At 35.1% G+C, this 17,292-nt stretch overlaps 1 protein-coding gene and 1 pseudogene across 1 annotated transcript; both read right to left on the bottom strand.

The window, feature by feature from the left end:
* Positions 1-649: 649 nt before the first annotated feature.
* Positions 650-1,595, bottom strand: LOC119537647 (annotated as a pseudogene).
* Positions 1,596-10,980: 9,385 nt separating this feature from the next.
* Positions 10,981-11,926, bottom strand: LOC119537650 (olfactory receptor 502). Its single transcript, XM_037840185.1, has one exon. The coding sequence runs from the start codon at positions 11,923-11,925 to the stop codon at positions 10,981-10,983; it is 945 nt and encodes a 314-aa protein (XP_037696113.1). The 5' UTR covers position 11,926.
* Positions 11,927-17,292: the final 5,366 nt, after the last annotated feature.

Raw genomic sequence — 17,292 nt, 5'->3', positions numbered from 1 at the left:
TGAGGAATTCAAGGAACTTACCCTTTCTCATAGAGAAATTCAACTACTCTAACCTGAATAAAGAATTCACAGTATTGACTTTGAGTCTCATCTTCTTCTTCTGTTGAGAACTCCTATATCCAGATTAGAGTCAGAGGGTATAAACACAGGCCAGAATTTTATGGGTCCAGAAAGTTCATTATCAGCAGATAAATTTCGTACAGGCAACAATTTCCAGGAATTTTACTCTCTGTTACATTTTGTCATTTCCCCTCAGAATCCACCTTGTTATAATTGTAGTTATCAGGGTTATCTCAGGATGAGTTGTTGATAAAAATGCACACACTCCTAAAGCTATTGAAGCAATACTAGCTTAACTTATGGCTGAGAACTACTTTTCAAAAAATATATGAATACAAATTTAAAAAAATTTTCAACAAATTAAGTATTTTTTCATGTAATTAGTTTTTAATGGAAAATTCATTTCAGTAAGGTATCTCATGGTCACCCTCTGATTTTTTATTTTATATTGGAAAAATCCACCTTCCATTTTGTAGGCGTTTCACACTATATTATGATATATGGATGTATTGTGACCATAGGAACTCAATTTTTTTTCTTATGTTCATGTTATAGTATTACAACAAACCCAAGAAAATTAAATGTTTCCTTAAGAAAATATTTTTCTACGAAGCTCTCTCTTCAGAGCACACTTAGTCTTATTATTCCTGAGACTGTAGATGAGAGGGTTCAACATGGGATCACCACCATGTAAAACACAGACATGACCTTGTTCTGTCAGTTGAGAAGTTGGATTAGGGTATCACATCATAAATGAATGTAATTCTCCCGTAAAACCGAGTGAACACTGTGAGGTGGGAGGTGCGCTAGGAGAAGGCCTTGTTGCATCCCTCAGAGGTGCGCATCTTTAGGATGGTGATGAGGATGTAGGCGTAGGAAATGACTATGACAATCACTGTGTTCTCAATGATAAACACAGCAGAAAATGAGGAAACAACTGCAAGAAGACTAATATCAGAACAGGAAAGTTTAACTAAAGGAGCAAAATCACAGAAAAAGTGATTGACTTGATTTGGTCCACAGAAAAATAAAGGAAAGAAGGAAAGAGTAAAGGAGGATGCATTGAAAAAACTACCTACATAAGCCACAGAGAGTAATTGGACACAGATTTGTGTGGACATTCTGATTGAATAAAGCAGTGGGTTGCCGATTGCCACAAAGCGATCATATGCCAAAACTGCCAGTGGGAAGCCCTCAGCTGTCCCAAAGAAGACGGCAGAACCAAGCTGGATGGCACATCCAGAATAGGAGATTGTGTTCCTCTCCACCAGGAAGTTTACAAGCATATTGGGAGTGACAGATGATGAATAGCCTATGTCAGCAAAAGCCAAGTGTCTCAGGAATAAATATTTAGGATGATGGGGCTGAGAAGAGATTCTGATAAGAATGATTGTGCTGAGATTGCCAGATACGGTCACCAGGTAGATGCATAGGATGACCATGAAGAGGATGACCCGAAGTTTGGGATCATCTGTTAAGCCCAGTAGAATGAATCCTGTCACTGCAGTGTGGTTCCCATCCACCAGGGAATCCATGAGACACTGTTGCTGGTATCAAAGAGAGCCTGTGATGGACAAATTACATTAAAGAAGTTATGAATTTACTGGTTTCATTTTCTTTACTAGGCTTATGGGAAGTTATGATAAATAAAGCTATATCATTCAAGCATTAATGCATCATGCAATAATGAGTGTACCAGTATTTTCAAAATTGTTTTAAAGAAACACCAGAAGTCTTCCTTCAAATAATGTTGCTTTCATTTTCATATTTTTTCAAAAATATCTTGAAGTTGCTTTAGAGCTAAAGAATAATAAATATGACTGATGAAAATAAAAAAATACTAGACTTCAGTAAAATAATTAAGATATATTTATTTAGTTGTGTAATGAAGTCTTAGGAAACAAATTTATTATGTGCTTCCTAAGAGATAAGCACACAGCTACAATTTATATATACTTATGTGGTTGTAACTTATTTTCCATTCAATATGTTAAGTAATTTCATTATTATTTTAAGAGGAGGAAACTGGGTCTGGAAAGAAGTTATGTAACTTGCACAAGGCTACACAGCAATTTGTGAGTTAGAGTATGTATTCTGGGCAGTCTGCCTATGATCTATTTCTTTACTACATATACTTTATAATTGAAATTAAGTAATATTTACCAGGAAGTCCAACACACTTGGGTATGGTGGATAACCAATTAGCCTTTAAGTTCTGCGGCAGGTAATATATAAAAGAGATGTCTAGTTAGTTACTTATCTGACAAAGTGTATCAGTTAAGTTGTACTATTTTTTTAAAAGAGAAATACAACTGTTGCAGATACTTTTACCTGAAAGGAATTTCAAATTTCGGTTATGAATGAGGTCACCTATTATAAATTTATTGAATATTTTTAAATGTTTATGTTCTAAAATATTGTTCTTTTATCAAGTAGAATGAAATATCAATGTAATCACTATGAAAAATCATGTTTGATATTTAGAATATAATTAAAATAAATTTATTGAAACAAAGAAAATAATACTGTACTGTACCAATGTTTTCTAATTGAAGTAGGAGAAGATGAAATATTATTTTTTCATAATATATAGTTGAATAAATTGTTTCATAAAAAGTTAAGACATTTTCCTGGGATCTCCCAGCTAGTAGACAGGTGACACTTCATTTTCAAATTCTCTGACTTTTTATTCTCAGTCTTCTCCAATGCGTTTTGTTGCCCAAGAAGGCAGATCATTCAACCCATTAAAAAAAAAAAATTTGAGTTGTCTTTGAAAGATATTTACTAGCAACAAATCTCCAGAGCATCTCAAAGCTAGTGGATTTATTAGCATTATAGCTGAATACTGAGTTTATATAGTGTTGAAAGACCATATATACTTCTGATTTTAATAGTAGGTGTTCTGGTTTGCTAATGGTGCTGTTATGCAAAATACCAGAAATGGATTGGCTTTTATAAAGAGAGTTTATTTGGTTACAAATGTATACTCCTTGGGCCATAAAAGTGTTCAAACTAAGGCATCCAGTGGGTACCCTCACTGAAGAAAGGCTATTGGCATCTGGAACACCTAGCTGGGAAGACATGTGGCTGGCATTTGCTGAGCCAGGTTTTGTTCCAGCTCCTCTCTCAGCTCCTGTCTGTTTTTGGTTCTATCTCCCAGGATGTTTCTCTCTAACTGCCGGGGGCTCCACTCTTAGCATATCCTGGGTGAAACTCGGGGCTTCGTCTCTTAGCTAAACGACTTCCTGTATGCATCTCCAAGGATTTCTAAGCGTTGGCATCAGTCAGCAAATATATAGGCCTGTGTGGCTCTTTTTAAAGGACTCCAGTAAACTAATCAAGACCTACCCTGAATGGGCGTGGTGAAATCTCCATGGAAACATTCAATCACGAGGTTACACCCTAATAAAAAAGATTAATCAATCTATCTCCACAAGATTGCATTAAAGAATGTGGGTTTTTCTTGGGGACATAATATATCCAACCTGGCACAGAAGGTAAACAAGGAATTCTGGAAACTTGGATTATGCCTGTTTATTCACTCGAAAAGAGGTTGTGGAAAGAGAATAACTCAGCTCAGTTGCTTACTAACTGTTAACATCCTTCCTGTTTCCCATCTATGGCTTGGTGTACAGAGCCATCCTTAGAGAATAAAGTATTCTACAAAGTACATGAAAATCACTATGTCAGATTCATTCACAATACCCAAAATCTTACCTCTTAGAATAAGAACTAGTCATCTTTCAGTAACAAATCCAAAGTCATTGTGATTTTATAGCTATCTTTCTTTATTGTTTGCTTTTGAGGATAAATCTATGAAGACTCTAGAGATTGTAATGTGAATTCAGAAGCAGTGTGGATGATTATCAAATTGTCGAGTGGATATAGAGCAGTTCAAGTCAAACATACACATCTAGTTTTTAAGGATTGTGTCAATTCTCAAGTGGTCAATTTATTCTTTCTAGGTGTTTGTTCATAGTTGTATAATTTTCATTCTATAATTGTTGGGAAGTATAATGTAACAAATTATCTTATATCTAAAGGCAAGTTCCAAGTTTACTTTGATGTTTCTAATTACAGAATACTCAGTACTAAACTTAGACAAAAGACAAACTTAGCTTTATCCACTCGGTAGATGTTAAGCATACGTATGTTGTATTGATATCTTTAAGATATGCCTTTAGGTACCTTGGGGAACAGGAGGTCGAACTTGATGTAAATTTGAATTTTAAATGCAAATGTTCCTTCATAGGAACAACTTAGAGGTCAATGTATGTGCTTCTTACATATCCAAGTGGAATCAAGCCGCTAATGCTCTGGCAGTGACCTTTTCCACACACCCCTTGCATTGCCTTTTCCTCCTTGTCTGTCTCACCCTCCCTACTTCTTCACTTATGATTCCTGGGATCATCTCCCAAATGAACTGCCTACAGCCACATCTTTGTCTCAGGCTCTGCCCTCCGGAAAACTCCAACTAAACTAAGACAGAGATGCATTCCCACTCCCTACTCCAAAAATAGGACAAAAAAAAATACCTGAGAAACCCTCAGATTTGTTGTGTAAGCTATGGAAGTAGAAAGGACATAGAGACAGGGGTCTGACTCATTTTATAGTTATTACCCAGAAACCGCAAACCATAAAAATTTAAAATGCAATATTGGGCAGTATTAATATTCAAAACATTTGTTCTTCAAATGGCACGAAGTTATCACAGAAGGGTATATAATATTTGCAATGCATATATCTGAAAAGGGACTTGAGTCCAGAAAAAGGGATTGGAAAATGACTATGTAAGTAATGTTTTGTTGGAAGACAGCCCTGGCAATTCATTTACGTGTTATCTATGATAGGTTTTGCACCATGACAAAGGAGAAAAATTATAACAGACACCATGTGCCTATGAGTCTAAATTGTATACTTTCCAGTTCTTTAAGAAAATGTTTCCAACACCTGGTCTAGAATATATAAAGAACTCTTAGAAATAGACTAAAAGGAGTAAAACAGTCCAATTAAAAATAGGTGAAACATTTGAACAGACACCAAAAGAGATATATAAAAGACCAAGAAACAATTAAAAATGATTAATTTCACAAACTAAAAGAGGCCTAATCTGGAATGTAGTTTACCAGAGGATGGCATACAGGTAAGGAATAAGGAGTTAAGGCTTAAATTATACAATAAAAGTGCTTAACTGCATTAGTTTTCAGGAAAATAGAAATTTAAACCATAGATAGACACTACTACACACCCATTAAAATAACTAAAATTGAAGAAGACTGACAATATGAAACGTTGACAAGGTTTTGGAGGAATTAGAACTCTCAAATAGCAAGTGTAAATGTAAAACTCTGCACCAAATCTAGAAAATGACAATTTATTCACAATTGTGCAAACGTGGAAACAAATCCAAAGCCTGCCAACATGTAAATATATTTTTCAAAAGTGGTGTATTTCTGTAATGAATTAATACTCAGAAATAAGTGAAACAAACTACTGCTACACACAACAGGGATGAATCTCAAAATAATTAAGGTGAAGGAAAGCAGTCAGATACAATAGAGTGAATATTGTATGATTCTTCTCTTACAAAGATATAGAAAAAGTGAACTAATGTATATATTTTAGAAAAAAAAGCATCAATTATTGCTTGGAGCCAGGTTCAGGGAGAAGATTGGATTGCAAATGGGCATGAGGAATAATTGTGGAGTGATTGAATTGTTCTTTTATTTTACTGGAGTAGTGGTTTCATGGGTATATATAATAGACAAATCTGATCAATTGTACAATTTAAATGGATGCAGTCTATTTTTCATCAAAAAAGCTTTAAAAAAACAACTTACGAGTATGCAGGATGTTTCTTGATTGATGGCATGGTTCTTAATCTTGACTAGAGTTTTGATTACATGGGGATATAAATTTGTCAACTCTCCAAACTTTATACCTAACATTTATGTTTTTTACTACATATAATTATACCTCAATAAATAAAATATCATAACATTTAAAATCTGCTTTCAGGCATTTAGTAGGGTTTGAGAATTCGATGCATGTATTCAGTCCACCATCTGGATTCTTAAGTCCCTGCTACAATAGGAATTTTTGAATGAAATTGCAATTTCTTTGAAAAAAAAATAACAGTTGAGATTTTCTTTGGAATTATGTTAATGCTAGAATTTAATATACTAAAAATTGTCATCTTTATTCTGTTGAATCTTCCCAGTCCAGAACATGCTATATATTCCCATCTCTCATGCTCTTTTTGATTACTAGTAATTTCTGGTTGCAAATGGAACACTGCAGATAATAATTGTACTGACTCTGGAATCTTCTGGTTTGTTTGTTTTATGTTGTAGTGGACAGCTAACTTTTTTGTTCTTATGCGAAACACTTTCTCTTACTGGTTTCCAGCAGATAACATCTTTGTTCAGTTCTTCAGCTCCAGATGCGTTTAGGTTTGTTTAGGTGTTTTTCAGTTTGGTGGGTTCCTTTTCTCTGCAGTTCCCTTGATTCCAGGTACCCACCAAATTTCCAGCTGCTCTTCCAGTTCCAAGCCCTGTTCTGTGACCCTGTAAGCCACTAACATTTCACCCATTCTGCATCCCAAATTGTGTTTGGATTCAGGAATTCATTTAGCCTAAAGAGCAGTAATCTCATAAACTTATTCTATGCGATCCCATCTTTAATACCTAGATTCCTCCCTCATTTCTCTATGCTATTTCCTCTGGCCTTTTTAGCCTATCCCACCTTTGCATAATTTTGAAGGCTGGGAACAGAGAATTATACTCACCCTTCTGAATCTCTCTCCAGCCCAGGATGGTTCTCTAAATTTCCTGTGATACTATCATGCCTGAACTCCAACCTCTGACAAAACTATTTCACAAAGCTGTTGTTTTATTTGTCATTAGCCCTGTGGGATTTGGAGAGTGTTCTGAGGCGAAAACACTACAAGCACACAATTTTTATTCCTCACCATTGTAGTAAACAAGGTAAAACAATTCTGAGGTTTCTGCCTGTTTTTGATTGCTATCCAGTTTCTTCTGCTATTTTAAAAATATCTTGTCACATTTTCGTAATTGTTGCCTGAGAAAGGGTTATTTTCACTGCTTTATACCACTATTTGCAGTAGCCAAAACTGTTGTCATTGAGCTTTTCAGTTACATTCCCTGTATTGTCATGTTTATTGGCCAAATAAATGAATTATTCTCTTGTGAAATACTTGTACATACCTCTTGCCTCTTTTTCTTTTGAGGGGGTCTTTCTTCCTATCAATAAGTGTGAATTTTTATATATTACCTATTTGAGACGTCTTGTAATGATACATATGACTAACATGTTCTGTTACCCTGTGACCTGCCCTTTTACTTAATAATCTCTTTTGGTGATGAGAGGTTATTCATTTAATATAGTCAGTTGAATCAATAAACTTCTTCAGAGATAGTATATTGGTTTTTGGTATAAGATACTGTTTTTGTTTGCTAAAGCTGCTGAAATGCAAGATACCAAAAATAGACTGGCTTTGAACATTGGGGATTTATTAGCTTACAAATTTGCACTTATAAAGCCATTGAAATTTCCCAATTAAGGCATCAATGGGACAATATCTTCTCTGAGAATGGGTTCCCAGAGCTTGGGCTCCTTTGTCAGATAGCAAAAGCACATGGCGACATCTGCTGGTTCTTCTCTTCCAGGCTTCGTTTCTTCCAGGTTCTGGCTTCAGTGGCTTCCTGTCCTCTTTTGGGGCATTTTCTGTGTGCTTCTCTTAAGCATCTCTTAACTTCTGTGCGTGTTTTATCTTCTTATAAAGGCCTCCAGTAAGAGGAATCAAGTGGATAACATCTTAATTTAAAAACCTAATGGAAAGGTCGCCCCCCACCAATTGAGAAAGCCTTCTTGACCAAAGGTGGAAGAGGAATGAAACAAAGTAAAGTTTCAGTAGCTGAGAGATTCAAATAGAGTCAAGAGGTTATTCTGGAGGTTATTCTTATACATTATATAGATATCCCTTTTTAGTTTTTAGTGTATTCGAATAGGTAGAAGAAATACCTGAACCTGTTGAACTGCAACCTAGTAGCATTGATTCTTGAATACAACTGTATAACTGTATAGCTTATACAGTGTGACTGTGTGATTGTGAAAACCTTTTGGCTCACATTCCCTTCATCCAGGGTATGGGGAGATACGTAGAAAAATGGGGACAAAAAGTAAATGAATAAAGGGTTGGGATGGGGGTGATGAGCTGTTTAGTGTGTTCTTTTTTCCTTCTATTTTTATTCTTATTTTAATTTTTATTATTTTTTGTGGAGTAATGAAAATATTGAAAAATTGATTGTGTTGATGGATGCACATCAACATGTATATGATGACACTGTGAACAATTGGTTGTACACTTTGGATGGATTGTAGGGTATGTGACTATATCTCAATAAAATTGCAAGGACAGTAGAAAAAATAAGAAAAATCATAGGTTAATTAGCAGTGGGTAATAGTTTGATGGTTGTCATCACTTACTAGGATATACAGTAAGAATTTCAATGCAGGAGTGAGAACACCTGGATTCCCCTTCTGGTTTACTTTTTCAAAATGTCAGGCTAGATGTGTCAATCATCCACTCTGCAGCAAATACAAAATGGGTATAACAGTGTCTTCCAAGTTTAGACTCCCAAGCACAGTCCAGAATGACCCTCGAAATCCCATTACAATTAATGTACTGTGTATCACCTCAAAACCTCAAATCCCCTTTCCTTAAAAATAGAGAGGTCTAGTTCAGATCCTTAAATAAAGAGAAAGAATGATTAAAGCACACACACACACTAAAGTACCCTCACCTGCCAAAAAAGATTTGCACCCAGAGAATTGGACTAAAAGAACATGGCCTTTTCTGGGATATATAACAGAATGAAACTACAACAGATACATTGACCTATCTTATGGTAAATAAGTACCTACAGCTTTAATGATTTATTGTTTTTTTATCATTACTCAGCATTGTAATTCACCTAGAAATCTCTCTACATATAGCATGAGGTAAGGATCATTTTATTTTCTTGCAAATGTTTACTCTATGTCTAATTCTTGGTCTATTTTTTCCTTGTTGTGCTGGTCATTAGTATTCACTGATTGATGGTAACTAACTTCGAATAATTCTTGCTAGGAAAACTAAGGGTCTGGGAGGAAAGAGCATGATCTGTTTATCACCTTAATCCAAGTCCAAGGCTTGAGATTCCTAAACCTCCAGCAGTGCAAATCTGTAAAAGGGCTTGCTTAATTCAGTCTTATCCTTGCCCTGAGACCATCATGAGATCCATTATTCAGAATTCTCACCCAGACATTACTTAGAATCTGACATCTGTCGCCCTCTCTCCAAACGATGCTAAATCCATGGCGCAGGTGGGTGGCTGATTCTGATTTCTCATATCCCTCAAGGCAAAAGCATTTTTGAGTGCTGTGCTCACCTTTCTAGATTCTCAGACTTTCTGGTGAAGCAATTCCTCTTTGTCCTGTAAGCTTTAGAATGATTTTAACATATATTTAATATTCCAACATTTCTTTTAGTTGTGCTCATGATGAGAGTTGGTTAAAATTACCACACTCTCACTGATGGAACAGAGCCCCGAAGATAAATTATACTCATATGAGTGGAAGACTTGACTAGCCCAAATGTGCACGAGTAGCACCATACTCAACATGAAGTGTCCCCACCTCCTGCAATCCTTTGCTCAGATGTTATTTACTCAGTGAGGCCCACACTGACCATTCCCTGACCCTAGAACATCAGTCTTCTTCTCTCTATCCTGCTTTCTCTTTAGCCATTGCACTTACCACCTCCTAATACTCTGTATCACTTACTTCTTAGTTTTATTGTCTGTGTCCAATGCTAGAAGATAAATTTCATAAGGGCACACATGTCTGTTTGTCACACATTTTTTATTACCTACAAAAGTTCCGGGAATAATAGAGATAATATAATTTTTGAATGATTCAAAGAACAATGAATAAATGAAATGATTAATGCCATAATGCTACATAATTTTGCTTGCAAAAAAGGTTGCATATTCTGTGTGAAATACCAAAGAGAGAACAGGAAAAAATTAATGGGTAGTTATCAACATACAGAAGTCGATGAGCCTATCTCAGACAAGTCACAATTTCATGGGAGAAGCAGTCCATTCTCTTGGACTGTCCTGCAAAATAGGTGGCCTGACCATGAGCTAGTCACCTCTGGACTTGTTACTCACCATCTCAATGTCATCCGATGAACTGGATTCTCCTTTTGAAAATTGCTGGGTTTTGCTCCACTTAGATCATGAAGAATTAAAAAAAAAAAACCTACTCATTCTCATAGAGGAAATCATCTCTTCTTGACTTGACTAAAGAATTCACAGTATAGATGTGGGTCTCATCTTATTCTTTGTTGGGATCTCCTATATCCAAGATTAGAGTCAGAGTCTAAAAACACAGTCCTGAATTATATGGTCCAAAAATTCAGTATCAGTAGATAGATAAACTTTCTACAAGCAGACAATCTCCAGGAATTTTACTCTGTGTTGTGTTTTGTCATTTACCCACAGAATGTACCTTGTCATAACTGTAGGTATCGGGCTTACCTCAGGATAAAGTACTGATGAAAATGTACACACCATTAAGTCTATGAAGGTACAGTAATGTAACTTAGGGCTGAGAACTACTTTTTCAAAAAATATTTTAATACAACTTTAAAAAGATTTTCAGCAGATTAAGTGTTTTGGCATGTGAAGTAATTAGTTTTCTTAATGAAAAATTTCTTTTCATTAAGGGAACTCACTCTCACCCACTGATTTTTTTTTTTTTTTTTTTTTTTGCAAAATCCACCCCACAGAAATTCAATTTTTTTCTTGTGTTCATGTTATATTATTACAGCAAGCAAGAAAAATTAAGGTCTTATTAAGAAAAAATTTTCCTACCAAACTCTCTCCTCAGAGCACTCTTAATCTCTTTATTCCTGAGGCTGTAGATAAGGGGGTTCAACATGGGGATCACCACCAAGTAGAACACAGACACCACCTTGTTCTCGTCAGTTGAGTAGCTGGATTTGGGCATCACATAAATGAATGTAATTGTCCCATAGAACAGAGTGACTGCAGTGAGGTGGGAGGTACAGGTGGAGAAGGCCTTGTGGCGTCCCTCGGAAGAGCGCATCTTCAGGATGGTGATGAGGATGTAGGTGTAGGAAACGATTATGACAAACACTGTGATCACAATGATGGATCCAGCAGAAAATGAAGGAACAACTGCAGGAATGCTAATATCAGAACAGGAAAGTTTAACTAAAGGAGCAAAATCACAGAAAAAGTGATTGACTTGATTTGGTCCACAGAAGAATAAAGAGTAGAAGGAAAGAGTAAAGGAGGAAGCATTGAGAACACCACCTACATAAGCCACAGAAAGTAACTGGACACAGATTTGTGTGGACATTTTGATTGAATAGAGCAGTGGGTTGCAGATTGCCACAAAGCGATCATATGCCATAGCTGCCAGAAGGAAGCACTCAAATGTTCCAAAGAAGACGGCTGAACCAAGCTGGATGGCACATCCAAAATAGGAGATTGTGTTCCTCTCCGCAAGGAAGTTTACAAGCATATTGGGAGTAACAGATGATGAATAGCCTATGTCAGCAAAAGCCAAGTGACTCAGAAATAAGTACATAGGATGATGGAGCTGAGAAGAGATTCTGATAAGAATGATTGTGCTGAGATTGCCAGATACGGTCACCAGGTAGATGCATAGGATGACCATGAAGAGGATGACCCGAAGTTTGGGATCATCTGTTAAGCCCAATAGAATGAACCCTGTCACTGCAGTGTGGTTCCCATCCACCAGGGAATCCATGAGACACTGTCACTGTTATCAAAGAGAGCCTGTGATGGACAAATTATATTAAAGAAGTTATGAATTTGCTGGTTTCATTTTCCTTCCCAGGCATATGGGAATTCGTGATAAATAAAGCTATATCATTCATGCATTAGTGTATCAAGCAATGATGAGTGCACTTGGATTTCCAAAATTGTTTTAAAGCAACAGGAAAGTTCTTCTGTTAAATAATGTTCCTTTCCTTTTCTTATTTTGTATTTTTAAAATTATATTTGAAGCTGCTTTAGAGCCAAAAAATAAAATCTATGACTCATGAGAATAAAAAAGTTTTTAGTTTACCAAAATGTAATATATGCATATGTGTGTGTGTGTGTGTGTGTTTGTGTGTGTAAAATGTAGTTAGGTAATGAGGACTTGAGAAGCAACTAAATTTATTATATGCTTACAAAATGGTAAGTATGCAGCTAAACTTTATGTGTATATATACGTATAGTTTACCTTATTTTCCTTTCAATAATTTTATGTAATTTCATTATTATTTTAAGAGTAGAAAACTGAGACTGAAAGAAGTTATATAATTTGCACAAGGCAATGTAGCAGTTTGTGAGTCAGAATATGAATGCTGGGTAATCTATGGACTATTTCTTTAGTAAATGTGGTTTATAATTGAAATTAAGTAATACTTCCCAGAAAGTCCAATACACTTGGTTATGGTGGATAACAGATCAGCCTTTAAGTTTTCTGAGAGTTAATGTATAAAAGAACTGTCTAGTTAATTACATATCTAACAATGTGTATCAGTCAAACTAGACTATTTTTTTAAAAGAGGAAATACAAATGTTGATACTTGTATCAGAAAGAAATTTCAAATTTGGGTAATGAATGAGATGACTGGTTATATATTTATGAATATTTTTAAATGATTACATTTTAAAATATTGTTCTTATTCGAGTAGAATGAAATACCAATGTAATTACCTTGGAAAAACCATGTTTTATATTCAGAATGTAATTAGCATAAATTTATTCAAACAAAGCAAATGTTTTCTACTGTAACAATGTTTCTAATTGAAGTATGAGAGGATGAAATAGTATTATTTTTCACATAATATACTGTTGTTTAAATTATAGTATAAAAAGTTAAGAAATTTGCCCAGGACCCCCCAGTTAGTACACCTATGACCCTCGTCTTCAAATTTTCTGGCTTTATTTATTCTTAGCTTTGTCCAATGTGTTTTGTTCCCCATGAAGGCCGAGCATTCAGACCCAAAAAAAAAAAGTGAGTCTTCTTCAAATATGTTTACTAACAGTAAGTCTTCATATCATCTCAAAGCCAATGGACTTATTAGTATTATAGCTGAGTACTGAGTCTATATATTCTTGATAGACCATATGAGTTTCTGGTGTTAAGAGTAGGTAAACAAGAAATTCCAGTCACTTGGATTATGCCTGTTTATTCACATGAAAAAGATTGTGGAAACAGTAAATCAGCTCAAGTTGCTTATTAACTGATTGTTTGTTAGCATCTTCCCTATTTCCCATCTATGGCTTGGGAGTACAGAGGAATCCTCCGAGGGTAGAGTGTTCTAAAATAGTAGATGAAATGGAATATGTCAGATTTATTCACAATACCCAAAATCTTACCTCTTAGAATAAGAACCAGTCATCTTTGAGTAACAAATCCAAAGTCCTTGTGGTTTTATAGCTTTTTTCCTTATTGTTTGCCTTTGAGGATAAATCTGTGAAGACTCTAGAAATTGTAATGTGGATTTAAAAGCACCATTGGATATTATCACATTCTCAAGTGGATATTGAGCAGATGAAGTCACATAAACACATCTAGTCTTTAAGGATTCTGTCAATTCTCAAGTGGTCAATTTTTTCTTTTGTTTCTATCTAAGTGTTTGTGCATAGCTCTATAACTTTCTTTCAATAGTTGGGGAGTATAATATAACAAATATTCTTATAGCTAAAGGCAAGTCCCAAGTTTATTTGAATATTTCTAATTTCAGAATACTCAACACTAAACTTCGGGTAAAAGGCAACCTTATCTTTAGCCATTCAGTATATGTTCATGATTCATATTTTGAATTGATATCTATAAGGTATGTCTTTAGGTACGTTGGGTAATAAGAGGTTGAACTTGATGTATATTTGAATTTTAAATACAAATGTTTAATGCAGAAACATCCCTCTTCTGTCCTTCATAGGAACAAGTTTGGAAATCTCTGTGCTTCTTACATAACCCAGTGGACTCAAGCTGCTGATGCTCTGACAGTGACCTTTTCCACACCCCCTGTATTGCCTTTTCCTCCTTGTCTCTCATCCTCCCGACTTCTTCACTCCTGATTCCTGGGATCATCTCCCAAATGAACTGCCTACAGCCACATCATTGTCTCAAGCTCTACCCTCTGGGAAACTCAAACTAAACTAAGATAGAGATGCCTTCCTGCTCCCAACCCCAATAAAGGGCAATAAAGATACCTGAGAAATCCTCAGAGTTTGTTGTGAAAGCTCTGGAATAGGAAAGACATAGAGACTGGTGTCTGCTCATGCCTGAAAGAGCCTAACATTGTGAAGATGACTGGATCTCTACTCAAGTACAGCCTTTGCTGTTGCTTACCTCTTGTCCATTTTTCAACTATAGCACTAGAGGAGCCAATTGCAGCTTAGTAGGTAGAGGCAAGTTCATATTAATAGGAGGTGTTCCTGGAGAGGCTGACCATCCCCTCCTGCCTCCCTTCTTATACTAGTTTCTGAGCCTAAGTCAGACATAAATTGGGCACTGAGGAATGGGAGCTGAGAGAAGAAGTCTTATATTGGAGAGGATTGAAGATTTAATTTTGGATTGGTCTGGAGTTTTAAAACATGAAATGGAACCTAATACTTGAGGATACCTTAGGATTTATGGGGTACGCCCATAATTTCATCTGAAGACAGGAGAGAAGAAATTAATAGAGAGGCACTGAATTGAAAGCAGTGAAGAAAAGTAAAGTTGTCTTTTTCCAGTAGAGTACTGAATCTGCTATTCCAGAAATGATAATGTTTTATTATCATAACATCAGAACTGATTTTTACCTAAGGTGTTTACAACTGCATACAATGGTTATTTCACTTTGATACCTTTGGGTGGGTGGCCTCAATCAAATATTTACATATAAATAAATGTGGGAAGTGATTATGCCCAAATTCAGTTGTGCAAGTGAAAGGTAGTATTACAGTCATCAAATTAATGCTCATAAGACAAGTAAGGTCAACAGACTATCTGGAACAAAGTCTTGTATCTGACTTTTCATATAAGTCAGTGGTCACCTCCTTTTAGACATATGTTGAAGGTAATTAGATGGGAGAAAGGAATTGTTTTCAAGAAATATTACTGAACAACTGCATTTTCATAGCCTTTCTGTGTTACCATATACAAAACTAATTCAACTGAGTCATAGATAAAATTATAAAAGTTTACAGAGATAAACATAGAAAATTTTTGCACCTCGCAATAGGCAAAGCAAATATTTTGTAGTTAATTCCCAAGAGCCACAGCCCATGAAAATTAAAAATGATGTATTAGTCAGTATTAAAATTCCAAACATTTATTTTATAAATGATACCAAGCAAACACAGAAGGGAGTATATTTCCAATTCATATATCTGAAAAAGGACTTGAGTCCAGAAAAAGGTGTTGAAAAATGATGGCAAAGCAAATATTTTGTAGTCAATTCCCAAGAGCCATGACCATGAAAATTAAAAATGATATATTAGTCAGTATTAAAATTCAAAACATTTGTTTTATAAATGACACCAAGCAAACACAGAAGGGAGTATAACATTTCCAGTTCATATATCTGAAAAAGGACTTGAGTCCAGAAAAAGGTGTTGGAAAATGACAGCCCACAGGCTTACCACCTGATTATTTAAGTAATGTTTTATTGGAAGACAGCCTTGGAAATTCATTTACATGTTGTCTATGGCAGCTTTTGTACCACAGTGACAGAGTAGAAAAGTTGTAACAGACACCATGTGCCTGCAAGTCTAAATTATTTACTTTCTGGTTCTTTAAGAAAATGTTTCCAACCCCTTCTCTAAAATATATAAAGAACTGTTTTGTATAGATTTAAAAAAAGAAAGTAAAACAGTCCAATTGAAAATAGGTGAAACATTTGAACAGACACTTCAAAGGAGATACATAAATGGCCAAGAAGGAATTAAAAATGCTTAATTTACAAAGTATATAAGAGGCAGAATCTGGAATATAGGTTACCAGGGTATGAGGTAGGAGTAGGAAATAGTGAGTTAAGGCTTTAAGTGTACAGAAAAAAATGCTTAACTGCATTAGTTTTCAGGAAAATACAAATTTATACCATTCAATGGCTAAAATTGAAAAATACTGACAATATGAAATGTTGCCAAGGTTTTAGAGCAATTAGAACCCTCAAATAGCAAGTGGAAATAGAAATCAGTGCAACAAATCTGGAAAACTGACAACTTATTCACAATTGCACAAACCTAGAAACAACTTCAATTCCCACCAAGTGAATGTGGTTTTTTTAAAGAGGTATATTTATATAGTGAAATATGAATCAGCAATAAATGAAACAAACTACTTCTACATACAAGAGGGATGAATCTCAAAATCAGGTGAATGAAAGCAGTCAGATGCAATAAGTGAATATTGCATGATTCTCATTTTATAAAGTTATAGAAAAAGTGAACTAATCTATATTTTCAAAAACCAGATCAGTTGCTGCTTGCAGCCTGGGTCAGGGAAAAGACTGGATTACAAAGGGGTGAGGAGAATAATTGTGGAGTGATTGAAATGTTCTTTTACTTGATTGGAGTAGTGGTTTCATGTGTATATATAATACACAAGTCTGATCAAAATGTACACTTTAAATGGACACAGTCTATTTAAGGTCAAAGAAGTTATTTAAAAAAAGCACATAAGTATGCAAGATTTTTCTTGAGTGATGGTATTATTCTTCATCTTCACTGGAGTTTTTAGAATATGGGTATGGGAATTTGTCAACCCTCCAAACCTTACATCTAAGATTTATGCTTTTTACTATATGGGACTATACCTCAATAAATGAAATATTGCAACATTTAAAATCTGCTTTCTGGCTTTTTAGTGGGTTTTGGTAGGGAGTAAAATTGTATGCAATGTATTCAACCCACCATCTGGATCCAGAAGTCCCTACTAAATAGGAATTTTAGAATCAATTTTTAATTTCTCTAAAAAAAGTACCGTTGAGATTTTCTTTGAAATTATGTTAGTGCTAGAGATTAATATACTGGAAATTGCCACCTTTATTCCGCTGAATCTTTCCAATCCACAGCATGCTATATATTCCCATCTTTCATGCTTATTTTGGAATTCTAGTAATTTTT

The sequence above is a fragment of the Choloepus didactylus genome, chromosome 6 (genome assembly GCF_015220235.1).
Source record: "Choloepus didactylus isolate mChoDid1 chromosome 6, mChoDid1.pri, whole genome shotgun sequence".
Classification (NCBI taxonomy): domain Eukaryota; kingdom Metazoa; phylum Chordata; class Mammalia; order Pilosa; family Megalonychidae; genus Choloepus; species Choloepus didactylus.
Note: the sequence above shows the minus strand (reverse complement) of the source record. Positions and strands in the feature narration are given on the sequence as shown.

Bases quoted from the DNA above. Each gene is read 5' to 3' on its own strand.
- LOC119537650 (XM_037840185.1), bottom strand. From the start codon at position 11,925: ATGGATTCCCTGGTGGATGGGAACCACACTGCAGTGACAGGGTTCATT.